Source organism: Mixophyes fleayi, chromosome 1 (assembly GCF_038048845.1).
Source record: "Mixophyes fleayi isolate aMixFle1 chromosome 1, aMixFle1.hap1, whole genome shotgun sequence".
NCBI classification, from domain to species: Eukaryota; Metazoa; Chordata; class Amphibia; order Anura; family Limnodynastidae; genus Mixophyes; species Mixophyes fleayi.
The window spans coordinates 384,211,571-384,238,894 of NC_134402.1; the positions used below are offsets into that span (position 1 = coordinate 384,211,571).

The 27,324-nt window shown below is 38.4% G+C and overlaps 1 protein-coding gene across 2 annotated transcripts in view; it reads right to left on the minus strand.

Annotated features, from left to right (window-relative positions):
• The window catches only part of TNPO1 (transportin 1), a 48,187-nt gene that overhangs the window by 5,781 nt on the left and 15,082 nt on the right, over positions 1-27,324 (minus strand). Inside the window, exons 4-23 of one of the 2 annotated variants that reach the window (XM_075179956.1) lie at positions 26,167-26,273; positions 23,678-23,811; positions 22,911-22,992; positions 22,262-22,384; positions 21,178-21,296; positions 20,964-21,024; positions 20,709-20,877; positions 20,254-20,406; positions 19,167-19,392; positions 18,178-18,349; positions 17,853-17,939; positions 15,766-15,873; positions 12,143-12,301; positions 11,754-11,841; positions 11,529-11,627; positions 8,378-8,473; positions 4,395-4,470; positions 3,383-3,482; positions 1,360-1,434; positions 59-202 (exon numbers count right to left, since the gene is read on the minus strand). In XM_075179956.1, coding sequence (XP_075036057.1) covers positions 95-202; positions 1,360-1,434; positions 3,383-3,482; positions 4,395-4,470; positions 8,378-8,473; positions 11,529-11,627; positions 11,754-11,841; positions 12,143-12,301; positions 15,766-15,873; positions 17,853-17,939; positions 18,178-18,349; positions 19,167-19,392; positions 20,254-20,406; positions 20,709-20,877; positions 20,964-21,024; positions 21,178-21,296; positions 22,262-22,384; positions 22,911-22,992; positions 23,678-23,811; positions 26,167-26,273 — 2,342 coding nt within the window. In that variant the 3' untranslated portion in view covers positions 59-94. Of the gene's footprint in view, positions 1-58; positions 203-1,359; positions 1,435-3,382; positions 3,483-4,394; positions 4,471-8,377; positions 8,474-11,528; positions 11,628-11,753; positions 11,842-12,142; positions 12,302-15,765; positions 15,874-17,852; positions 17,940-18,177; positions 18,350-19,166; positions 19,393-20,253; positions 20,407-20,708; positions 20,878-20,963; positions 21,025-21,177; positions 21,297-22,261; positions 22,385-22,910; positions 22,993-23,677; positions 23,812-26,166; positions 26,274-27,324 lie in introns of those variants that run through there. The other variant, XR_012678245.1, reaches the window with a different exon arrangement.

Sequence of the window (27,324 nt, forward strand, 5' to 3'; positions counted from 1 at the left end):
TCTGATGCCAAGGGATGCCAAGGATGGGGAGAAACCAATCAATTGCAAGACTACTTACCCCTAACATTGAGACTGCAGCTAGAGCACATCTAGGTTAAACTCCATAGTAAGCTGCAAGGCGCTCTTTAAGGGGTAGCGGGAACTGATCTGAGAAACGTCTCCAATTTTCATCCCCTACTTGGTTTTTAAATCCATGAAGAATCTATACAAAGCAAACACAAAATTGCATTCATTTATACAGACTTTAGGGCAAAATCAGTAGTCTGAAGGAATGGATCACATCATGGTCTTGTGCTATTCCATCCATACAATGGTCAATGTACATAATAGGAGCAATCTTCAGTGGTAGCCAAGCTTATAGCAATAAAAAGTGTAGAAAACTATACATCTTGCTGGTTATATCAGACACCTTATTACACAAAGAAACTTAAACAGAACTTCACAGCAGCAAATGATCATTTGTGAAGCTGTGTGATTGGACATCTGTCAGGTAGTGCAGCCAAGAGTTAAAACAATCAACTTTTGTCAAGTCGTTTTTTTTCCTCAGGACTTAAAACCATTCAGAAACCCTAACAACCTATACAGGAAGATCAAGAAGCCCAATTAATTATTGGCAGTAAATAGCCTTCTTCTGCATGAATAGCACACACGCAAATCATGTAGGTTACATACAGATGAATATGCCAGTTTCCCTGTCAGAGAAAGGAACACGTAATTTATATATGCTTAAAATAAATACAATAAAAAAGTCCTCCCAGTTTTTTTTTCTCCCTATAGTCGTCCTTCAATAGATCATACAAACATTTTCTGCAGCACTGTACCATAAAGGAGACCAAATTAAAGAGACACACCACTACTGAAACTGAAGATGGCCTGGTTCACAAGATCTTAAAATGCCTAAAGCTGGTACCTTCAGACAACCCGAGCAGTGCTCATTGTATACCTTCTCAAAATTAGTCTACATGTTCCATGCCAAGACACGGTTTACACTCTGGGCTGAGGTTCTACATCATCATCAGTATTTATATAGCGCCACCAATTACGCAGGGCTGTACAGAGAACTCATTCATATATCAGTCCCTGCCCCATTGGAGCTTACAGTCTAACTTCCCTAACACACACACATACGGATTAATTTTGATAGCAGCCAATTAATCTACCAGTATGTTTTTGGAGTGTGGGAGGAAACCGAAGCACCCAGAGGAAACCCACGCAAACACGGGGAGAACATACAAACTCCACACAGATAAGGCCATGGTCAGGTTTCAAACTCATGACCCCAGTGCTGTGAGGCAGAACTGCTAACCACTAGGCCACTGTGCTGCCCACATAACTCTAATACATACAAAAAGTAACTACCTTACAGAACATGTCTCGAAGGTCTTCCTTTGGATTAATCCACGACGCAACAGCATCACAGAAAAATATAAAATCCTGAAAATTAAGAAGATTGTTTAGGTCAATTACTTTGTGCATGAATATTCAAACTTTACTGTAACTACATCATTTATGCAATAATGGTTCATACTAAAATGTAATTAAAGTAAAAACAAAATCAGGTTATCAATATAGAAATTCAGGCCAGAATACTTACATTACACAAAAATACACCAAACACTGATCAATCTAAAACATTTATTAGTAAAACATTGTATCTGTTAAACTGAGGAACTTGCCAAGCTGGTGTATGCAAACCAATGTCTCTCTAGTGAAAGGAAGACAGCTAGGAACCCAGGAGCTAGAGATGCAGCATGTCAAAATGCTAGGCGAATTCAATTCTTAGATAATGCCACACATTACAATAAATATATTTTTCAGGGAGAAATCTTTTAGTCCGAACTGTAAAGTAAGCAATTTAGATTGTATATATTAGCATAATGACACTCTTTATATGTTGAACAGGATCTCAATTGTATGCCTTTAGTGTCTTGCTGTACTATTATAAAATAGTATTTTCAACATAGCAATCATGCAAATGCTAAGTATTTCCTATCACCTAATATCCGGCAATCTGCTGGTCCAGCAAAAAAAAAAAGCAAGGTGAAAAGACTGGTCTATTTCCTACACATGGACACATCATTCGGTGGCATGCTAATAAATCGCCATGGGTGCAAAGGCATCACAAAACCAGAAGTTGGTCATCAAGCTGCAGCATTTACCGCAACCACTGAGCAAAACTGCATACAATACTACTACACAGCAAACCTGTATTAGGCTATATTCTAAACAAAACTCTTGTGGGCACGGACTGCACTATATTAGTGATAGATATTTACGCTCATTAGCTTCAGTCAGTCACCTGGCGCTCCCCGTTTTGTTTTTATTTTCTGTGTTATAGAGTATAATGGACTAATTTCTGCTAAAACATTACAGTGGCTGATCGACCGATTGGAGAGAGATAATTTAGTCATTTGAAGTAAAGCATGATTGTTGTCAGACAACTCAACCACTGCTCCAACTCGTCCATAGAAGAGTTTATTGTATGGCCCAAACTGCCATATATCAACTCAACTCAATAGATCTGCCTCAATATTCCCTCTATCTGGCTCTAAGTACTTTGAAGTTTTGTGTGGGGCACTAGAGAACCAGAGTAGGAGAGACTGCAGGAGTATCAGCATTATACTATATAAATAGGGGCATACTAAAACTAAAGAGGTAATATATACTCCTGATTGCTACAAAGTGATGTGGTATACCTTGTTCCACACTACAGGCTTGATTCAGGGACATATGCCATTGAGGAACCGGATTGAGATTTTGCTTTCATGGTCCTCTCCAGAGAACAGGCAAGACAGATAAAGGTCATGACCTTCCTATAACATTCTACCATATGATCTCTTTTGCTGTCAAGGAAGTGTCTGTGCAAGAATCGACCCAAGCATTTTCATGTTTGCTGTTTTTGCAGAGATCACAGCCTATGTTCATGCATGTAAACGTATGCTCTGATGGTAAATATGCTGTGACAATGTGCTTTTAATTTAGGAAATACCGGTGATCTCTGGTACTTCCTGTAGTCTCCAGTGCCGTTATAAAGAACAGAGAAGGTGAACACGTGTCTAATTACTACTATAGTAAAATACTATTTACATTCTCCAGGCTCACTGAAGGCGTAAAGCTTTAGATCAGTAAGTGGGCGAGTGCCAATGCGAAAAAAAATGATAGAATTTAGGAAGCATATCACCAAGTTTATTCAAGATGCAAAGTGCGGCTTAGTCCCATTGATCATAGTGGTCTTCTAATAAAAGTGCAGAACTGGATCTTTACCATCAAAGCCCGGCTTTGGGTTAGCCTATTATAGATTCCCCTACTATGGATACCGGACGGCTAGGTCATTGTCTGATAACAATGCATCCATACAGGAAATGCAATTCTATTCGCTCACCTGAACCACACCTGCAGGATTAACACTGATCATAGCACAAATTCCCCGAAAAGCAGAGTCCTTCTCTTCATTGTCTCGGATGTTCCGTAAAGAAGTACACCTACAACATTCCAAAGGGGAAAGTATAATAATGCTTAATTGTGCAATACCGCATATCAAGCAGCAGTAACAGATATTGGGTAGTAAGGCGTTAACATCTAAACTAGAGCATGTCGCACAATTTCGCACACAATGGAAATTAAGTTCATGAATACTCCAGGTACACTAGAAATTTACATAAAAGATCTAATGTTTGAGACACTAAATCAGTTATACATCAGAATCCAACATTATGTTAAATTATATTACGTAAGCAAATATTTGCAAAATATTACATAAATACTAATATTTGCAGAATGTGAAACACTGACGATTATTATGCTCAATTTATTTTTTGAGGAGATAATGTATACATTGCCGCCAATGTAACCATATTGTACGACATAATACATTGGCGCATGAAGTATGTGCATGCATCCTGTCTGATAAAACCTGAAATTGATGCTGCGTTAGATGTAGCTATTGCCTACACACAGAAAGCAGCCATTTTGTGGGCTAGGAACTAGTGGCATCACAGAGGCATGATGTACATCAATTTTCACATAACTTAATGATAGGCTGCATTCTTGTGGCAACTGTCTTGGACCACAAAATGGCGGACTCCATCATGTGTACGTAACGGGTACACTTTATAAACAAGCTTTAAACACAGCAAGCATGTGACAATCTTATCCCATGCTCCCATGCATCAATTAGTCATTAGGCACAACAGAAAGTGTAACGGTTTACATGACAATGCATAAAAAGGAAATGGGGGTAAAAAAAAAAAGGGACGAAACCTAGGACAAGATTAGTCACATGGCTGACGATGACTTAGGATTGTGTAATAATTGACAAAATAAAATCTAATAATGTGAACTATAAAAGAAAACATGAACAGAAATGAATTAAAAAAAGATTGAAGAATACACACCAGGGTCTTATAAACTGCTGTAGCATGGGGGCCACCTCTTGAGGACAAACGTAACCAAGACGACCAATTGTTATTGCTAAGGCAACGCAATCACGGTTATACACCACCAAACGCCAACCAAGACATGAGCAAATGAGGGGGGGGAGGAGAAAAAAATAAAGAAAAAAACAACAAATAACTCAGAAACAGAAAACAGAATCTGTGTATGATAATAAACATAAGATATCACTAGTGTAGTTTATGATCACTGCCTCCTCAAAAGATAGTGACACATGGCATAACTCTCAGAGGAGGGTTAGGTATGGGGTGGAGGTGGGGGGGAGTTTCTAAGTAATATTGGGGAGCAGGAAAGGTAATGAGAGAACACCTAAAACACAGAGCCTACATAGAATGGTTTCACCCTCCCCAAATCAACTGATGGGATCTCCATGTGTAAAAAAAAAACAAAAAACCTAGGAACCAATATGTTTCTTGTTGTAGGGCTTCAGATTTATGGACCTCCCTTTTGTGGACTGACCCAGCCTATAAGTCACTCAGAATTGAGGATTAAGTCACTAAGCCTAACCATCCTAATGTACGGTACAATAAACAATACATAAGCATGAGGTGTACTGACATTTTGAGAGATGAACCAATATACATACCTTAAACTAAGGCATGTATGTTTCCTAGTGAGTTTCTAGGTTACATGCTTGTGAATATTGGTTGGACCCACACAGTGTTTGCTTGCAAGGTGCGTAGGAGACTAACGTATATAAAAGTAATGTTACATTAAGTCTGGCCACAGGGCATTTTTTTAAATGATTTCATCAGTCTTAATGTGAGAGTTGTTACAAGGCTAATGATCATTATTAACAACTACTTGGTAACAACTGCGCCTACTTTCAATAATGATATAACTAGCACACTCTAGCCTTCCTATAAGTCACCAACAACCTGCTACAATCCTAGAAGCAGGGATTGAAAAATACTTTGTCACTTTATTAAAAAAAATCCTTATGCTATATACTCTTGCCACGTGCACACTCATTACTCTTATCCACTACAAAAAATGACTTCCCATCCCAACACCAAATTCTTAATACTGAGCAGTAAAGCAATATATCCACTTAGCAACACTGCACAACAGGACTGATGACAACTATCTGCTAAACACACTAAAGCCTAGTACACACAAGCACTTTGAACGTGCATTTTTCAAACCCTTGCATGAATGTACAAGAATTAGGGTTCATTAATCCCTTCTGTAAACGCTCCCCAACGCACAGACACTCTCTGAAAGCGGGGTGGGTTTTAGATACGAGGGAAACTTCATTTCCTCACATTCAAAGACAACCCCATATTTACAACAACAATTTACCAAAGGAACTAATGAACCCTAAACTCTGGGTGCACCAAATAAAAAATTGCAACAATTACATCAAATTATAAAGGCTAATTTTTTCTGAGTTTGCCCTAAAGCCACTTCTACCAAAGAACGGTCAAATTCAGGCAAAGATATTTTTAATACCTTAAAGGTGGATTCCACACACTGTGAAATATATTGTCCCCCTGGTGTAGCCTATGTAACAAGTAATACTGCATCAGGATAATGCTGAATGTGAGCACTAGCAGCATGTGACTGCAGCAAGAGAATGACCTTTTACAATGGTGCCGAGGGGGCCGGTCTATCCTAAATAGTATAGAGCCCAGAAATATGAGCCATTCTGTTTCTAGGCAGAGAGATGTGTGGTCAATGTGGAAATCATTTTTAAATGCTATGGAAAAAACAAACAAACTTTCCTCTATTTCTCACAATACACAGTTGCACTGTAAGAGAGGGCTGTTCACAAGTCTTAAAACAATCGTTTATGAATCATGAACAACGTTTTAAAACTTTGCACTCTGTTTAAAAAAGGCCCACAAAATAATGTACATTATGGTTCAATGTGTTTTAGAGGTGTTCTCTCAGACACAGATGGTTAATAACTTCAGACAGGAGAAAATGGTAGGGAGATGTTGGAAGACTAGTTTAAAAATCCTTTAAGCAAACTAAACAAATACTAAAACTCAGCAGATTTATATAGAAGCAGAATAAAACAAAACCTATGGTAGGTGACAAACTATGCAACATTCTCATTAAACAGGCATTTGTGAACATCTGATGACAGCATGCAATAATAGCAGAGGATGTGCTTTCAGTTTAAAAGCTCAGTGTGGGACGAGTAACGCAACAAAGGAGTTACATTTAATGACCCAAGAAATGCAGTCCTAGTATTCGTGCTCCAGACGAGTGCCATCAGCCTGGTTCTAGCTGCAGAGCCAAGATAAACTCTCCGTACCAGAGCCGCTCCGCACTGCTGCTCAAGAGCCATTAACAAGCTGAATTTTTTATGGTTTAAAATAAATGTAGCATTTATTAGTATATTTATATGTAGTATAATTTACTAGCACAATATAACAGAGCTGCAGGAGCTGTACTCTAAAGGTACTAGTATATAGGTGGTGGCGATATTAACAATATATTTGCTTTGAGGATCTGTATAGGTGTCGTAATCAATTCAGACCCCCCCCCCCCCCCCCCCCCAGCCACACACACGTAAGTAACCCAGAACAAGATAACCAACTGCAAAACAGCAGGTTCCTGTCCTACTGGAGTTTCTTCCAAAGTACTAGTAACTCAGAACATTCTTAATAGGTCAGTTACATTTATGGCTCTACAAAGTAAATTGTGTTGCCCCTGCCACCACCAATTTTAAAGCCTAAAGCAGAGAGACGACTAACGGATAATTCTGTTTAAGCTTGACTATCCAGGAGAGTGCAGGATTTTTTGGTTTGACACAAGGGCCTTGTTTGTCGCATCACGCCTGACATCCCACAATGAACTTTTAGCCAAAAAGTGCATCACATTCAACATTTAAAAAATAAAGTACAAAAAGATAAATTAAAAAACAAAACAATATATGGGCCCCGTCGGGGGTTTTCTACAAAGACTGACATTTTCAATTAGCCATTCGTCTTGCTCTATTTTCATTTGATATTTTATTGTGTTATACATAGAAAATGTTGTAGAAACCCCAATGTATTATGCCTAACAAAGCCTCGGTTATACATGTATATTCCACAAATAAACAGATCAATTATCTTGTGGTGGACAATGTCGGGATTATGTATATATTACACAATGCCTTACAGGCATTCTTCATATCGCACAACTGTAAAATAGAAATAATTGAAGGGGGAGAAAAATAAACAGGGCTAACAATTTAAAATGTGCGTCAATTTGTCAATCCTTTCAGGTTTCCATGCTCTCATAACATGCTAAACGTACAAGCCTGTCTTATCACACATATAAAGAATGCATTAATTATTGACAAGAGAACAAACAGCCGACCCTGAGCTGTACAAATAGCATCCTTAAAATGCTCTCCATTAAATGCCTCACGATATAAAGGACCAAAAATAAATAAATGTAGGGTGTATTGCTTTACAGTCAGTGTGAGCAATTTGGACAATCCCATCTTACTTTACTAGATTCAATAGACCAAGGCTCAAGCCGTGTCAAAGCTGTAAAGATCCTATGCCAGCCAAAATAAAAAATACAATAAATTGTAATTGTGAAACTGATGATGCAATAAATTTATGTGGGACCTAATAGGCGGAGACAATACAAACTCATTGCTATCCATTCATTGACATAATAGACACCACTTACAATATGATACAATTAGACTATTACAGTAGAATATCTAAATAAGATCTATATAATTTCTATGATAACCATTTAACGGATAGTGGTGAATTTCGCATTGGTTTTTCATATTTACTTAAACACTGGCTGGTTCAGGACAAGGAGTGACATACATATGTGTAAGTGCAGAGGCTTGCAGACATTTTGGCATGTTTGGAGGCATGTGACAAGCATAGTAGAGAAACCGCAACTCCCACTTTTGAGGATATGAATACTGCGTTTGTGCCTTCATCAAACAGCTGGCAAGTGGTACCTGTGTTCTCTAAGAGTGTCTTTGGTGTGTTGGGTCTGTTAATGATTTCTACAAGTTGGTGCAACACCATTGCAATATAAGGCTGCATTTCAATTCCTAAAAAAAGCAAAAAAAAAAACAACAAATAAACAAACCACGATTTAGTCACTACACGCTGTGCAGAGTAATACATTTGGATGCAACATTTTATAGTCAAAGCAATACAAAAACTAACCATTTAAAGCCACTGTAGCACGATCTGCCCCCCCTACGAAGCATTATATTTACATCGAAACCACTTCCTTAATTAACCATTTAAATTAACAGGGTGCGGTATGCAAATATAAAACGTGACTAGCTGTAAAGGTCTTATCTCTGAAGCCAATGGACAGACATTACGTGGACCACACGCCACCTTAAAGATAGCTCTCCTCTTCCTAGGTTTGCTAACCCATCCTCACTGCCAGGCAGTGTCAATTTACATACAACTGAGAAAGATGCATCAAGGAAAAGCAAACCTGGGGCAAATTAACCCCTAACAGAACAAAAGTCTGAAAAAAGATATTGCAAGTGTGTGGGTCTGTGTCACTAGGTCTTCAGAGAAAAGGTATAATGGCAAGTTAATAAACCCTCTTTTCACCACCAGCTATCTGGGGTTCACATTCTGGTAACAACCCAAAGCCTTTATATAGGGGGGTAAGAAAAGATCATTTGCAGTCTGAGACGAGCTTAAGCCTCATTATTTACCAGGGAATAACATAACATATATGTAAGGATACACCCATGGACACTGATGCTTGTTCAGTAGAAGCCTGCTGCTACCATGACTATTAAAAAAAAACTACAGCCCAATAGTTTGGACAGAGAAGATAAAAAGGTAGCTTGTCCACCACCGCATAAGCTTGCGTAACGATTACATGGACCACAACAAAATGGAATCAATCAGGATCAGGGCACCATTTCTATTACCCTTGTGCAAACACAGAAGATGTCACCTAGCATGACATCCAAGTGTGTAGCTTGTATTCCTTCTCTGATGAAGGCTGAAAACCGAAATAATGTTTGCAGAGTACGGAGTACAACTACTTCCTACAACACAACCAGTAAAAGTAGGAGAATAGCCAACTCTGAACCTCTACTTATGGAAGCAACCACAAAGAGGAGGGACATTCAAGGACAGCATCTAATATATATATAGGCCTATATATATGTTAGTGTGTGGCAAAAACTTTTTTCTCAGAAAGGGTTCATCCAATTGACCTGAAATTTGGTATACTGACATTTGACAAAAAAAATAATAGTGAAGTCGGTTAACTTCCATCATCCCCCCTTCCCCCCGTGGGAGGGGTAGTAAAGGCTAAATTTACCAGTTGAGGGCTCAAACTCTTGACGGTGTGGATATTTATTTACCAGAGCCTGTGTTTGGTCATGGACAATTGTATGTCGCATTTTCACGAGTACGGAGAAGCAGTGATGTGAAAGTGCAGGTTATTAATACTGCCCTTCAAGGAAGACTGATTGAGCACAGCGATAAGGTGTTTAGCAGAAACGTTGTGTATCGAGAGGTTTTAGAACAGTAAGACGATGGAGATTAAGGATGTGGTGATGAAGATGAAGGATGAGGTGATGGAGAAGAATGATGAGGTGGCGACATGTGGACAAAACCACGTTAAAAAAGGGTGCTTACGTCAGGAAGTAACGCTCTTCCCCTGAGGAGGCCTGGCCTAGCCCCAAATGCATGACAAGAACCTTTTTAACACCTTAAGTAGCTTGATTTGACTAGAATGCATGAGTATCATGCACGGGTTAACTTGTAGATATATAATTCCCTAAGCATAGGTGGTGACTGAAAAGCCATTACCACAATTTAGGTGCCATGTTTGACCTCTGGGAAGAGGCCAGAGCTTTACGGAAAAAAGGAAGCTTATGCCGAGCCAGCCTCTATATCAATTGCTCTTTTTATGCTAAAAGAAAATATGAAGAGCTTGTCCCAAGGAGACAAGTTAGCATCACAAAATATTACCAATAAAGAATGCTATAACATTTTAGTATCAAATGAACCACTTATATCACATATTTGAAAGCTGTGAAAAGCATGCAGTTTCAGAGTTAGGTCATTTTCAATAGTTTTCCTAGTAATGAACAGAACAGACATGCAGATATGATTATGCACAGAGAAAACTTATTTTGTTTTGCCTCCAGGAATTGGCATACCCATTGCTCCAACCACGACAAAAGAAACATTAAAGACAGACCCAAAAGAGACAGTGTCAAGCAATGGCAAGAGATCAGACACAGAAGAAACACTATCCCTCCCCCTCCCTTTGCCCTGGAAAAAAAAAAATCTGATTATTATTACTAGATGCATATGTAGGAAGTAATTTTCTGATACAATGTTCCATAAAAGGTACAAGTAAAGATCCAGGACGACACTCACAGGCCAACAATTAGCCATCACTAGTCTTTGAACCTGATGTCCTGAGTAATATGCTTACATTGTTCATAGTCTCTTTTCTTCAAACAGGGATGATACATTAAGTAATGCTGCTCAAATAGGAATCAAGAGGGAGACTAAAAAGGAGTTACTACCAGAGGCAACCTTCCCTTTAATAATCTAAAAGGGTGCTGTAGTAGTAACAGCAAATTAAGTGGAATATTTACTGACATTACTTAATATTTATGCGCATTTAAAATTAGACACACTGATGTAGACAGTCACTAATATTCCTGGCAGTGTCAACTTGACACAGAAACTAGTGGCCATACCGCACAAGGAACAATGCTGACCTATCTACCCATATAACCAATATGGAATACACAATGCATTACACTGCTCAACACATATTAGCAGAGACTGCATGTATGCATTAAAAAGGAAGACAGTGGCGTTACTCCAGATTTAACTCAATGCATCAAAATGTATGTGTAATACCCTAAAAAATTATCAGTTTTACATCTATATTCTGTCTTTCAGGTATGACAGATCGGAAAATGAGCACTATGTTCATGGAGCGCAAACAAACAGAAATGGCACAGGCTAACGGAGGAGATGCATTTCTACATTAGATTTGATTCTTCCAAACCATATAATGGAATTATTCACAGTCATGTGACCAGAGTGGAGTTTATTAAATTTGACAAGTGCTCATGTTAAAGAACAAAAATAACTTACCCATTTGTATAGAGATTTCACCAATTGCCCAGGTAGCATTGTTGCACACAGAAATTAATTCAGGGTTTAAATTTGTTCCTAAAATGGGCATGAAATCAGCTAAAGGGAAACAGAAATGTACAGATTAACAACCTTTGAAAAGGTTATAAGTGTATTACACAGTTATATGCAAATTGGGTAATTTAAAAAAAACAACCAAACTATAAAATAAAGTGGTATACACACCAATACATGCTTTGACATGTTGAAAACAGGCCTTGGTCAGATCTCCTAACAAAGCAAAAGAGCTTTGCCGCACCTCTGGCATTTTATCCTATGGGAGAAAAAGTGTATTTGGAGATTATATACCCTTCTATTATACAATATATAAACACAATAGTATTCCTCACTTTTTCATAGGCTTAACCTAATGGAGCCAACACCCCCCTCTAACTGCACCACGCTACAACTGAAGGTAGAATTATTTTACATTATCAGTCTATTATTTTAGAGGGGATCAGGGAGTATAAGAAACTCACTGTGTTTTTGTGTTCTAACTTGACACTATTTTCTATTTAATTCCAAGTGCAATAACAGAAAAGTTTAAGGCCATAGACCCTTTAAAACCATCTCACCTGCATACACTGGTACATTAAAGTAAGTATGTTGCTCCGAGCCACAAGCTGTTCAATATTACCACCAAGGCCCTCAGCAAGTCCACTGAGTAAATCAAGAGCCACAATCATGAAATCTTTATCTGGAGACTCATACTGGTCAGGCTGAGCATTGTGCATCTGAAATGGAGAATTAAAAAAGCTTCAACTTACTATAACAAATCTAAACAAAAATAGATCCAATCATACATTATAGGAGGTATGTTTGTGTAAATATTTAAAAAAGTGCAATATATACACATTATACACATATATATATATATATATATATATATATATATATATATATATATATATATATATATATATATATATATATATACATACATACACATATATACACACACACACACACATACATATATATACATACACACATGCATACATATGCACACACAAACACCACAAGAGCTTTCATCTGTACAGAAATAATTGAGATAATAGTAGGACACTATAGTGTTTGAGGCCATTCCACAATCAGAAGTACTAACACGTCTATTACACTGCATACACAGTGTTACAGAGCAGACTCACAAATGCACTTGTCCAATGTTTAAGGCACTTGAAATAGTACATTCTGTAGCTCCAGACATACAGGGCTAAAATCAACAAGTTGGAAAAGGAGACCCACAAAAAAACAAAATCAAAATCCCACAATGGTTTAGCAACCTGCAGAACACATTCAACATGCTACCTACAATAGTATTCTAACACTTATGTTAAAAGCTTCATGGAGCTTACCCACTTCTCGCCCCCCCAGCCCCAATAATTATATTCACGTATAGACATGTTGCACGTCTCCCATCCCTCATGTGACTCAAGCCGATATTACCGCTCCTTCTCCTGGACAGACCGAATTGGGTGTACTCCTCCTTTTTGGTCTTTTTAAGCCGCCACCACAACGGGGTAGATAATGCCTAGATGACTCTTTATTAACCAATCGACTTGTCTCCACAATAAAACCTCTATCTCCAACTACTTCCTGGAGAACTCAACTCCCAATATAGCCCCAGGGATTATCTGGGATGCCCAAAAAGCCACGATCCGAGATCACTAGGATTAGCCTAACTGCAACCTCTAAGAAAATAGCCATGGAGGTGGTGTCCTCTCTGGAACACAAGATAGCCTCGCTCAGCACCAGATACATCAATGACCCGACTTTGCGCTCTCAGATTGATTCACTGAAGGGTCAACTCAACACTCTCCTCTCCCACAGAGCGGCCACCACTATGCAGAAGCTCCAACAACATTATGAAAACTCAGTAAAAATTTTACCGAGTGATATCGACAAACTTCAGTACTCCCCTTTAGAAGTCACCTATGACCCATCAGCGATAGTCCGAGAATTCCGGGAGTTTTATTCCTCCCTCTACAACTTCCCTGCACCTCCCCCTAACAGAGATATCCCGGTTCCTACTTTGGAGGATCTCCTAACCACTCCTTTTCCTAAACTCATCCGAACATAGCAGTCCACTCTGAAATCTCCTTGCCTAAGGTCCTATTGTCTATTACTCAACAGACTACCTCTTTACCTTCCCTCTTGGACAAGTTGAATCTATATAGCCACTTTTTGGGCTACAAGATCAACTGACAAGACTGAGGTTCTGGACTTCAACGTTCCTACCACAAATTGCTCCTTGAGCGTTCCTTGCCATTTCAGTGGCGCCTCAACAAAATTAAGTACTTTGGGGATTTTATAACTAAACACTACCGCCACCTTTTTCCAAGCTAATTTCCCAAATAAAGCTAGATGACCTCTCTTGGTCTCATATGAATATCTCCTGGATCGCCCGTAGAAATGCGGTTAAAATGAATATGCTCCCTAGATTGCTTTATCTTTCCACACACTGCCAAGGGAAATTTTTATGTCTCTAAATTCATCTAAATTTATTTGGTCTGGTAAATGCCCCCAGGTCCAGCTTAAAGTCCTTCAGAGATTCTTGCGGGGTGGGTGACTGGGGTTCCTGAAGTTATTACCTCTTCGCCCAACTTGCTCAATGTATTTTGTGGTGTGGTTCGACACCTTCCACAGTCTGATCCAAAATCGAGGTAGAAGGTCTGGGACTGCTCTCGCTGTCTACTCCACTGTGGCTTCCAAGAGCTCAACGCCCAAAACGTTCCCTACACCACTCAGTCATCTTACACTAACTATCTGGGACTCCTCCTCTCAAAAGTACAGCCTTTTGCCTCATCCCTCTCCTGTGATAGAGTTATTCAATTCCCAGGACTTATTCCTAATACATTTGGGCCGTGGCACTCGCAGATAGTCAGATATTTCAATCACCTAACCTCTTCCATGATTTTTCCTCAATTTTCTGACATTCAATCACGCTTTCACATTCACTCAAAAAAAAGTTCTATTAATTTCTATAGCTACGCCACTTTCATAATACTGTCAAATCTCGACTTTCCTCCCGTGCACCTACTACTTTCAAAATCTGTGTACGTCAATCCTCCACAAAGTTACTCATTTCTACACTGTACCACCAACTTGCTCCCTCTACCTCAGGTCTGAGACCCCCATGAACTAACCTGGGAACGTGACCTTGGCGAAAGCCTATTTAGATGAATGGTCTGAGATTTAGGAGAATGCTGCCTCCAGTTCTATCTGCGTCAGGATAAAAACGTCTATAAAAGGTACTGTTTCGCTGGTACTATGTACCGTGCGACTTCATAGAAGCCTCCCTGATTCCTCTGATCACTGCTGGCAGGGGTGCTCCCATGAAGGCTCTTGTCTCTATATCTGGTGGATGTGCCCAAAACTGACTTTTCTGGATTGAGATCAAACACTTGATTCAAGCAATTCTCCAGGTGGATGTGCCCCTGGAGCCAAAATTCTTTCTTTCTCCTAGAGCACTTTCAGCGACCAGTCATCAGAATAAGTTGGCTAGATACACCCTCTTGGCAGCCACTTGACAAATAGCAGTGGACTTGCGGTAGCAAACTCCCCCTTCCATCCAGACCAATGAACGGAGTCTGGCAGACATAACGAATGGAATACATGACCAGCATTATTCGCGATTCATCAAGCGCTTTCGCCAAGGTATGGGACCTGTAGCTCTCCTTCCAGGCTTGCTTCTCTTTCTCCTGACTCTGTACCGATACGTATTCCCTCCCCTCCATAATTCTTCTCTGCTTGCTTTTTGTTTATTCCAACATGAAACTAGCAGCTCCTCTTTTCTACCTCTCTCCTTATCCATTTACACTTCTCTGCCGACGTGACGTGTTTTATTTCTACGCTAGTCATAGACACTGTTTATTCCTTTAGCTTTTACATGAGAAACGCTCAGTCTGTAGTAAATCTTTTTTCATTTGACCTTGCAAAAATAAAAGTCAAGCAAAAAACAAAACCTACATGGGGCTATAAAGGTTTATGCACATCTCAATTTTCTCTCCAAGTGACTTCCCTTAAAATGATTGAGTTTATCCCTATGACTCAATAGTAATAGGGTTATTGGTCAACAGATTTCGAACAAGGCTAGCAAGCATATATGTATAATAAAGGTCTGATGACAGAACAACAAATACACAAAAGAAAACTCTCCTGCTACATCGTTTTCAGGGAATAATAAGTAATACCTTACCATCGCTTGTTGGAGAGTCTTTTGTACTAAGTTCACACAGCGCTGGTACACAGGTTCGCAGTATGGTAAGAAACCAGATTGAAGTGCAGTAGCGACAGAAGATAGGCACTGAAATTTATTAAAAGAATATATTATTTTTTTTTCCTTAACATCAAGTGCCACATTACCAGTAGATTTTGTAGTACATAGTAACAGCTAAAGATATATTAACACATGTATCACAACTCATAGCAAAGTAAAGTCTTTTTTAAAAAGTTAACTCTAGAAATAGACAAATTAATAGTAAATAAGTATCTGATAATTTACTAACGTGTTGCAAACATAATGCATTGTAAACACATTGTTATTTTTCATTTGATCTATCTAGCACAAGATAGACATAGAAACAAATATCTGAATGGTATATATGAACTACCGCACATTTGCACCATTAAAAAAGCCAAAAATAACAAACCAAACCATACCATACCATATTAGTATACCTTTTTTTCCTATTCAAATAGTAGAACTACAGGGACTAATGTCCAAGTATAAAGATAAAAAAAAATTAAATTATAGCATTCCTTTTTCACATCATTCAAAAAGGAATTTGAGACAGTGATTTGCATCTCTAAATTTATAAAGGTTAAAAAGTTGTAAATGTTTTTTTTCTTCCCTGTTACTATCTGCTATATGGTACCTCTGTTTTTTTTTTTTTTGCATAAATAAAGAGTTTAAAAAAAAGTAAAAGTTGTAGAATACTTTTAAAAGCACTGCTTTTAGTTGTTCTTTAGTGCAGTTTCCTGCAAATGCAAGTTATTTGTGTAAGTATGGCCATGTTATCTACAAGACAGCAGTGCCAGAATATGTCTGCAGTCTATACTTTTATCTTTATCAGATTGGAATTCCAAAATTGATGCCAAAAGTGATCTGTAGAATTCAGGGCAGCTCTGGTGACAAACTCCATGAGCAAAACAATTATTTCCCAAAGACAATGTGGGGCACTAGATTATCAAGATCAAACAAAATTTATATGTACTTTTGAACAAAGTGTAAAGAAATTTGAAGCTAGGGCAAATGAGAGGAGCAAAACAAAAGACATTTTAGGAGACAGATGGTCAAACAAATCTTCTATTAAAAAAAAAAAAAAACACCCCCCCAAAAAAAACAGAGGTGTGGCCCATACCAGCCAATTGAGATTGTACTAGATAAATGATATCTAGTATCTGATTGGTTGTTATAGGCAACACCTGTCTTTCCTTTTTAGAAGGTTCGATAAATCTACTCCTCAGTCTTTAAAAGTCTTTACAGAACCACATTTCAAGCATGCATAGCAAGTGAGCACCTTAGGCACTACAGTTAGAGCAAACTGCAGACTGCCTGAGAGATATAAACAGCCAATGTCCAGCAGCGGTATGAGAGCAGAAGATGCTTCACTCATTATACACAACACTAATATAGTACCCAAAATAAATAATATTTGACCGTGACCAGTTCTCATACAGGAAGACACTTTAAAAACAGACAATTCCATACAAAACACAGGTGTTCAGTGTTTTCCCCAGAACTTTTTGCCATCCGGAAGGCATTAAGAAGTAGCCAGGTGGAGGCAGTGTAATATTTTGCAATATTGTTGGAGATTATTGCACACACCTGCCAGGACTGATCAGACTGAAGGTCAGTGGTCTAACACACACTGCTTGTTGTAGTGTTCACATAGTGCCTGTTCTAATAGGAGAAACAATGGTTTATTCTTTTATAATGACCTCTCTGTTGGGCTCCAAGAATATGTGCTGGGGAGAACACTGGTGTTCAATAAATGTATTTCTCCAAGCTAGAAAAAAAATAATCTACACCAATCTCTTAGCATCCAATCTGCAGCATATTGACATCTAGAATCACACCTGTCTGTTTCCAGAATTCTCCAGGAACAGATGCCACGTGATAGAACAGGCTGTCACTCGGGCAAGCAACTGCTTAACCAGAGGACTCTGAACCCACTGCTTTATATGCTGTTGGGATGAACTTTAAAAGATAACTATATATGTGTGAAAAAAGTACAAATATAAACATTTTATCCTTTAAAATACTACTGCTAAAGTACTTGCCTCAAGTAAGGGGAAGAGATCCTTGTCTTCATCCTTTAGAACGTTCCATTTCTGAATAAGTGGAGGCATCAGCATCTGAATATACTCCTAAGATAAAATGAAGCAATTACTAACAGATACAACAATGACTAATAAGGGAACTGCACCGTTTTAAATGTAAGCAGTTCCCTTATATAATAATGTTGATGCCAGTCCAGAAAAGCATTCAATAGAACCCCAACTCCTCGACCAATGTACAACACAAAACCAGATTTTATTCAAAATGTTATAGGAGTCAATAAAACAGAAATATTGTCCCTACAGCAGCTGACAAAATCATACTCACTGGCTTGTTTAAATGATGTCCAACAGAATCTGCTAGTGTCCCTATAGCATCATAAAGGATCAGAAGGTTTTTATGCTGGTATTTACTGAACGCGAAGACCAGGGTATCGAGAATGTAAGCCAAGTAAGGGACAAGTTCAGTACAAGCCTCCTCTTCTAAAGTAGCAAAGGCACTAGGGTAGAAGAGTTTTGTAGATTAACGCACAGGTAACCAGGCACATGCTCAGATTAGTCTCATGATATTTCATAGAACATAATTTTACAGGAGGGGGAATATTTGATAAACAGTAAAATTAAAGCTTTTATTACAAAAGAAAAAAATTAAAGTTACCGGCCCATTTAAAAGAACAGCTATTAAATATAGTAATAAAATGTCTGAATTTCAGCAATACTGAAATAGTTTAAAAGGGAGAACTATTAACGGACGATTTTCTGTAGCAGTTACAAAATCGCCCAATAGCGCCATAAACACATGGTAAATTCTTTCCGCAAACTATTAACAAAACCATTTGTTCTGAGCTTTTACTCTAACAAGGAAGTGCACCTTTTCCCATTAATTTGATTAGGCAAATCATTTTCAATGGGAGTAGAAAAGCCACTGAAATGCACTGCCTGTGGAAATGAAAAAGCTCAGTCATAAGCATATTTCCACACTGGTCGGCTTTCTGCGCCTAATGCAATGCTGTCAAATGGAATGAATGGAAAAATTGCACTCATCTCTCAGGTTTTCAGATAAACTTGAATACCGGAAACGAACAAGATTAGTTTTGGAGATTTTCATGGTGATTTTACAAAAATCGCCCTTTACTAGAGATCCCCCCTGCTCTACATTTCACAATGTGGAAACCATAAGGTCCAAGTTTTGTTTTTTTCTGGGCAATTAGGAGATTTATAAAACCGCATGCAAGACACTAGGAAACAGATTTGGTCAAAATTGAGTTTAGATGGCGCTCTCCCAAATGGTTATAAACAGAAACAAACAAAGCATACCTGCAAGCAGCTTCTTGTACTCTCTTGTTGCTGTCCAGGATACGTTTTAGCAGCTCTGTCATTAATGGCTTTAAATACATGTCCGGGGGCTGGCTAACTACCCAGTGTGCATAGCGGCTAAGGGTCCAGCAAGTAATGGAGCGTACAAGAGCCTTCTTATCAGAAAGGCACTGAATAAGGTGGGGGATGAGCTCAGGGAGATATGTAATCATTCCCTGCATGCAACCTAAAATATAAAACATTTACATGTTTCAAAGTTTAGACATTTTACCAGCACACAATGGAAATAAAAACTTTAGAAACCCATGAAAACATGTGTAAGTTTTTTTTTCTCTCCCAAGATATTTCTTAAGGAATATATTCCAGAAATCACATTTTATGCAAACTGGTATGTATTGTATTGATTGATAAGTGCCATCTGTCATTTCCACAAACCTAAACTAGTCAGTAATTTTATGTCAAAACAATAAAGAAAACAAAAACATATGCAAAAGTTTAATTATCAATTCAAGAGTGAGAAAAGTGACCAGTCCATTGCATCCTTCAATCTTGCATATCTCTACATACACAGACAAAACAAGCCGACACACACGAGTACCTAGTCTGTGACAAGTTACCCTGAACAGCAATATGGTTAGAGCCTTTTCTTACACAGACCAGCACTACAGCAAAGATATTGATAACAGTCGACCATCTTAATACTTTTTGCATCAGTGCAAAGATAAACACAAGAATGCATTCTACAATGGCAGTTTACCACTTCTTCTGAGGCATTAATATTGTGTAAACATCTGCAAAATTAAATGCTTAGTAGTTACACGGAGATGAAACAGGTTCACAGAGTTTATTAGCAAGGTGAACTTCATCAAAACCACAAGACAATCTCCCGCCACTGCATCTCCATGAGAAAAGAACAGTGTAGCGGAGTTCAATGGAATTCAAACGGCTGTTCAGCATTTTACAGAAACTGCATGGAACACAATGAAAACATGTGATTTATCAGATATAAATTAAAGAAACATGGATCTCACCAGCACAGAGGCACCAAAAGAGGTTACTGTATAGGGCAAAATAAGAACGGACTAACCTTCTGCGATTGCACCAAGAACCAAGATTCCAGACTCCTTCACCACCCATTCCGGATGGAAGAGAAGTTCTTTCAATAGAGGCAAAATGTGTGGCAAAAGGTCATCCCGAAACACATTGGCAAGTACATCAAGGGCTGCAGCTGAGCACTTCCCTGGGAGAGAGAAGACGACGGGTCAGTGAATTCCTATTAATGCAGACAAAAAGGGTGCATGTGCCTTGTCAAAGGACTACAAGGCATTGGATTTGACAAAGGTACCACAGATATTAGTGCTGCATAAAAATGACCAATAGCATAATCTTCAGTTTGCCAGCATCAAATACAATAAATGAGAATGAGTATAGATTGTAGCATCAAACAAGATATCACATTCACATTACTAAAGCACAGTGTACTTTATCAAGCAACATTAAAAAGGTTATTTTACAGTTCAAATAAATTAATTCTCAACTTACTTATGTTCCAGTCAGATATTGTCTCATCATCATCAAGGTCATCGTCATCATCATCATCTTCCTCAATCCCATCCTCTTCATGTGGCTGAGCCACTGTTCGTGACCTGTGGAACCGAGGCCGTATGTCCTGCTCACTGTCAGGAACAGCTTCATCCTCTTCTACGTCACCCTGAGAATAAGCATTGCACATCACACAATGGCCACCAGTCATGTTACATGGCTTGTTTTTATATTGTACTGCACTAGATTACTCACTTTAAGCAATATAATATCTATTTCTGAATATTTCATCCCATTTACCAAGACTGGTATCAACCTAGAAAGCAAAGTGAAGCTGATTAATAAGGATTATAATAAGGAACCACCATCTTTCAGTGTGAGGACAGAACCTAGCAAACGAATGTCACAGCATGAGAGTACAGAACCTAACATACAGTCAGTCCATGTATAAAAGAATGCAGTTACTTACTTTGCCAGATGTCTACTTAGAACTTCTTTGCAGATTGGTTGCTCAGCAAGAGTCAGCCAAAACTCACAAGCCTCCAAAGCAACATTTTCATCTTGGTCCTGTGTTCTCAGCAGCATGTACTATAGTTACAGGTTGGGGTACAAAGATACAGTTCCATAAGTATAAACACAAGTAATAAAATATTTATACTGAAAGGCACTATAAACTCCCATTTCCATTTTCTTATTTGTGCCTAGTAAAAGAAGATGCCTACACTAAATACACCTTTTCACTATTCCTTACTGTGTAAGAGCAAACCTAGGGGGTGCACAGCTGCCTATCCTTTGTTTTTTTTATATCAAAATATAGAAAACCATCAATCTTGCCGCAGTGCCATGCCTCAGAATCATGTGTTGAATTATCCTGCAACATTATTACCTATAATACTGCGCACTTTTATCGTAGTGACGGTAATAGAGTGCAGGCTGTTTTATTCTTAGAATAACACGGCCGAATTGAATTGTCGCAAAAGTTAGAAATTCTTTAACAGTCACAGATCTATGACCCTATAACATCAAGCATTAAGTCTAGTTTTATCAGCAAAACAGAATGTTTACAGCAAGGGTCATACTAGAAAGGACAAATGTTTACTTTTTATCAACCTTCTGTGTTGCTATGGTATAAGCTGTAATGGAAATGTAGATAAATTACATGGAACAATTATTAATTGTTGGGTCAGGTCAAATCCATGTGTAATCCAAGCATGTTTGAATGGCATCCCATGGAGATTTACAACCTCCTTCCTAGTGATGATCTGTGGGGTGTCAACAAGTGGTCAGTAGTGCTGCTAACTCCTCCTCCTGGTGGTCACATGTCACCTGTGCGATCACATGACCGTAAATGAGGAGACCGTAAATGAGGAGACCCCAAATGTGCACTCATCTTGGAAACTGTGTGCAGAACCTCCCAAGCTCACTTCTTAATGGTCAGGCACAAATGCCTAGTCTTTGAGTAGGAGGTCACCTAAGGTGACTATAGAATACTGAATATCTAGTGTTTTTCCCAACTACATAAAAAAGTACAATGAGGTCAAACGGAGACAAACCTCCACAATGTTGTGCATGTGAGGAAGCAGACGGTCCATTCGAACTTCAAGCAGCATGACAAGTGCCCTGCAGACATTTTTACGAACCTCTGATTCTTCATCAGTGGCCAAAGCAAACAAATTCTGTAAAGGCAAAGTATGTTGGTTTATATTCACCAAATGTACACATATGGATGAGAAAAAGCATAACCACCACCATAAAAAATTTACAAAAATTACTTCTGGTTGATGACAGATTGCACTACGAGATATTTTATTAAGCCATAACTACTGTATTACATTTTTAGCAAGAGGTGGAGTTTAGACTTATTGTAGTCCCTAACGGACATATGAAAAGAGAAGAGTAATCCCTAGATGGTTATTCACATTCTTAAATAGCTTTATGCACCAATAAAACTGTACATACTGCTTAATTGCATTTGCCCCTTTGTACTCCCTTTCCTATACTTTATTATGACCTCCCAATAAACCAAACACACTAAGGTGTTTGAAGCCCTGTGAACATGAGCCGGGGTCAGGACTGAGCACAGACACATGTGAAAACCAGTGTAGAAGAGGACAGTGCTTCTCAGGCTGCTGCAAGATCAATTCCCACGTTTTACTGGCATTACATGACGGTTACAACAGACTAACACTTGTAGATTCATACCTCAATAAAGGAATCAATGTGCAGCATAAGAGCTTGTGTTCTCCCGATGATGAACTGATTGACACAGGCGACCGCATGTGACCTGTGTTGGAGGAATCTATTAGCAATATACCCATATAAATGCATTTCAAACAGTCCAAACAGCCCACAGACAAAGATATGAACAGAACAGGCATTGAACATGTCCACTCAAACACATTTCCTAATTAACCTCTCCATTTTCTATGTATTAGAATAGAGTATTTCAAAATGGCAGGGGTCCTGTGTATATATAAACCCTGTGGTTCCGACTACTCATACATAGGAGTGTGTCTGTGCTGATGATGTATATTACAATGGTAGCCAATTGCAAGACAACAAGAATCGGGACAAAAATGTCTATTCTAATACTATACACACAGCAACTATGTTGCCCGAGAACCTGATGAAAATGCAGTTGGAAAATTACCATGTCTGCAGTCACTTTGTGGACAGCAATAATACACCCCAGTAATGCAGAGGTGATCTGACTGCACAGCCCATGGGGGCGAATTGTCTAAGCTCATCTAATTTGTGCACATGTAGGTTTGCATCAAACCCAGTCATTATTACGGTCACTTGGAGCTCATGTCAAGGGCAATATAGGACTATTGTAGCCAGCTTGAGAGTGGTGTTCAAAACTATTGTATACAAATAATCAAATACAACTTTCAGTCTCATGGATACATTTCCATCAAGTCATTTGGTTAGTTTTTTTTTTTAAATAAAAACAAAAAATGTAGAAGTACCTTATTTTTGGACTACTATGTTTAAAGAACTGCAAAAATTTTGGAATCATAACATTGAGAGGCCTTTCCAAAACATCACTGTCTAATATTTCAGCAGAGTCTTCACAAATTTTCTGGAGAGCTCCAAAGGCTCCCTGTGATAAATAACCAGATGTTAGGATGCATTTACAGACGCTTCATGTAGAAATTAGAAAACATACATAAAACAAGCCGTTTATAATCATTAACTGAAGAAAAAAAGAAACCACTACAATATTTGTTCTGATTTAAAGCATAACCGTTCCTACAACCGGCAGCCTTTCCGTGGGTTTCACCAACATTCACACTATGGGGCATATTCAATTGTTGGCGTTATAGCCAAAAATCTCGTGGCGACCACTATTACCGTCATTACGGTAATAGTGCGCGTAAATACCGGTATTACAGTACTTTTCTCGCTGGATTTCAGCTCGCGGCTAAGGGAGCTGCGAGCTGAAATCCAGCTTACTATTACCGTAATACCGGTAATAGTTTGACTTTGTAAAATGGGTGATAAAAAGAAACTAAACAATTGAATATGCCCCAATGAATTAGTTCGACTTCATGTCATCATTTTCTAGTTCAAAGACTGACTTCATATGAACATTGGGTCAGCTCTCAAAATGACTGGGTGAAGCAGGCAGGAATACAAAACTAAAGGCTTAAGGGTATATTTCCTAAACTGCGGATTTGAAAAAGTGGAGATGTTGCCTATAGCAACCAATCATTCTAGCGGTCATTTGTAGAATGTACTAAATAAATAACTAGAATCTGACTGGTTGCTATAGGCAACATCTCCACTTCTTCAAACCCGCAGTTTAGTAAATATACCCCTTAGTGTCCAAGATGATTTTATGGAACAAGGTGGTAAATTATCGGCAACAGATCAGCCTCAAAGCTAGCATAGCTGAAAAAAATGTTATGCACAGGGTTTAGTATACATGAGGTCTGGAAACCATGAAGCACTTGGGAATTGGCATTCATAACACATAGGAAAAAACTACTTCATAATAAGGGACATTTATGAGAACTGGTGCACACGTAACTGGTAACTGTGCAGAAGCAGTCAATCACGTAATTATTTTTTATTTTTTTTAACTTACAATTTGTATTTTGGGGGGGGGGGGGGAAAGGTAATCTACACCCAACAAAACTTGTACTAGACATATAAGTCAACACTAAGTGATCGTAGAACCTGCTGGACCTAGCCATTACCATTCTCCAGATAAACCGTCCATCAGAAGCACTGAACATTGTTGTGCAGGGTTTATTTCTACTCAATAAGGATTAGGGAGTTCATACAGCGAAAAGGATCAGGCTCTAACACAACAAATAATTGTATGGGGGAGTTATATAAAACATAACAGATTTTTAACACTTTTTTGAAACGTTTATCATTGGTATTAGGCACACAGTTCATCTTAAATTACTGCACTTAATGCAATATAGGTCATGATGAAAGTGCTCTTTGGAGGACCATAAACCAAAGTGGTATCTGGTAACATTTAGAAAACTCAATATTCCCCTACTGAAGGAAAGCTGATGCGGCCTGTCAGAGCAGACTGCTCACAACCCTACATCAGGCATCTTCTAACAGACTTTATAACCATGCCAGATAGAGTTCCCTCTCGATTATTATAGGAACACTAGTTTATCTTGAACGAGTTTTGACAAGTTCCTGAAATGTAAATATATTTGTGAATGTAATTATTAGCTTCTACATAAGGAAGAAGCTTTCAGATTTAGTGATTCTTTAGTGTAACATTCATACCCTGAATGCCTGGACATTCCTACACTGGCCAAATCTATTCTGGTAATTTTGTATCAAGAATCTGCACAATGGGGGGGGGGGGGGGGGGGGGGGGGGTCAAAAGCTAAAAGACTACATGCCAATATCCTGGAAAAAAAAACCCAAAACAATTCGCATAGGTGTGTCAACTCACTTATTGATAACATTCAAGCGTCTGCTCTTCTCAAGCAGTATGAAGAAATAGTGACAATTAATGGACTTGAGTAGTAAACCATGTGGAATGTGAACAAACCACTCACATGCAGCGTCATTTTATTCTCCCCTCTTCCCAACTATCAGTATGTTGTGGCTCCCATGTCAGATCCCTGCAGTTCGGAAAAACTCCTCCCCACCTGCACTTCAATGTCAACTTATCAGACAATGACAGCCAGGGAGAACTCAAATGTAGGCCCTGACTGGAAAGAGCCACCGCTGCTATAAGCAATTGGTGTGTTACAAAACACAGCTCGCCCCCTATTGCTTATTTAAATATGCTTTAAATATTGTGTGTCAACATTATGACTAATAAGTATAGAGCAAAATGCTGCATGCATTCCATTATCAGACGACTAAAAGCAACATGAATGTCATGTGCACCCATTAGGTCCCAAAAGAAAACTTGTAAAGAAAGGTCTTGAAAATTGCATTCAATCAAAATAAAAAAAATAAAAAATTAAATTACTTCACAAGTGTTGTAATCCTCGGAGTCCAATAGGCTACACAACTTTGGCAGAAGCTCAGGCCAATTTTGTAACTCTCCTTTTGAAGCAATTGTAGTAATCAGGATACCTGAGGACAAAGGATTTGTGTCAACTGATCAGTTAGAAAGTGCGAGAACAATTTACGTAGAGCAATCACTCTGCTGTTGTATAGTTAACGTAAGTTTATGCACAAATGCATTATGGAGAAAAAAAAAAAAGTTGTATTGAAATGCGTACATCAGCACAAGTGCCAAGAATAGGAACCAAGAACAGCTGGGTGGGAACACTACCCTTCACACCAACTATTTTTTTGGTTTGGGCTCAACCCACAACACTGCCAATACCTGAAAAATATATTTTGGGGATAAGCAACATTATTTTACTTTTAAAGGGAGGCATAGTAACAAAGAAGAAGACAAACAATGTGTGCCTAAATTCAATTCGTTTTTAGATATCAAGTAAACGAGAGATCACCTTAGAATGTACTTGTGTGTGTTAGTTTGCATTGCATTTAGCCTGAATATTAGGATAATCTAGCAGGTCTTAGATGATAAAGATAAAGACAGGTGAGCAGGAAGCAGAGGCTCCAATAGCCCCAACAAATGTCTTTCTAAGAGCGCCAGATGATCTGCTAGAACAGTCATAATAAGTTACACGTCCATGGTTACTTCTGGGGAGATTGTTATACCAGTCATATAAAGTTTAATTGAGATATTCACATTTTTTTCTAGATTATCTCTCTTTGAAGCCAAGTTTGTAAACCAATGAAGCAATTGCAACAAGAGGCTTTATAGCACAATTTTAAATTTAGCACAAACGTGAAGCCCTCATGGAAATAAATATAGGTGCCATCACTTGGCCAACTTCATACTGGAAGACACCAGGTAACCCCTTGTTTGCAGTTACAGAAAGGCAATGAATGATACACTGAGCAGAACATTTCCATCAGCATAGAATGATATAATGTTTATTACACTCCTAATTGAAACAAAAGCTTACTGCAACGCAATCCACTGAGGTCATAGTTAGTTATATTACTTATATTGTTTTATTGCTTCAACTTTATATTTATAGCAAACAGGTGCTGCTAAACAGTTTAATTTCAATTTCAATATATAAATATTGACAGCATTCAAACA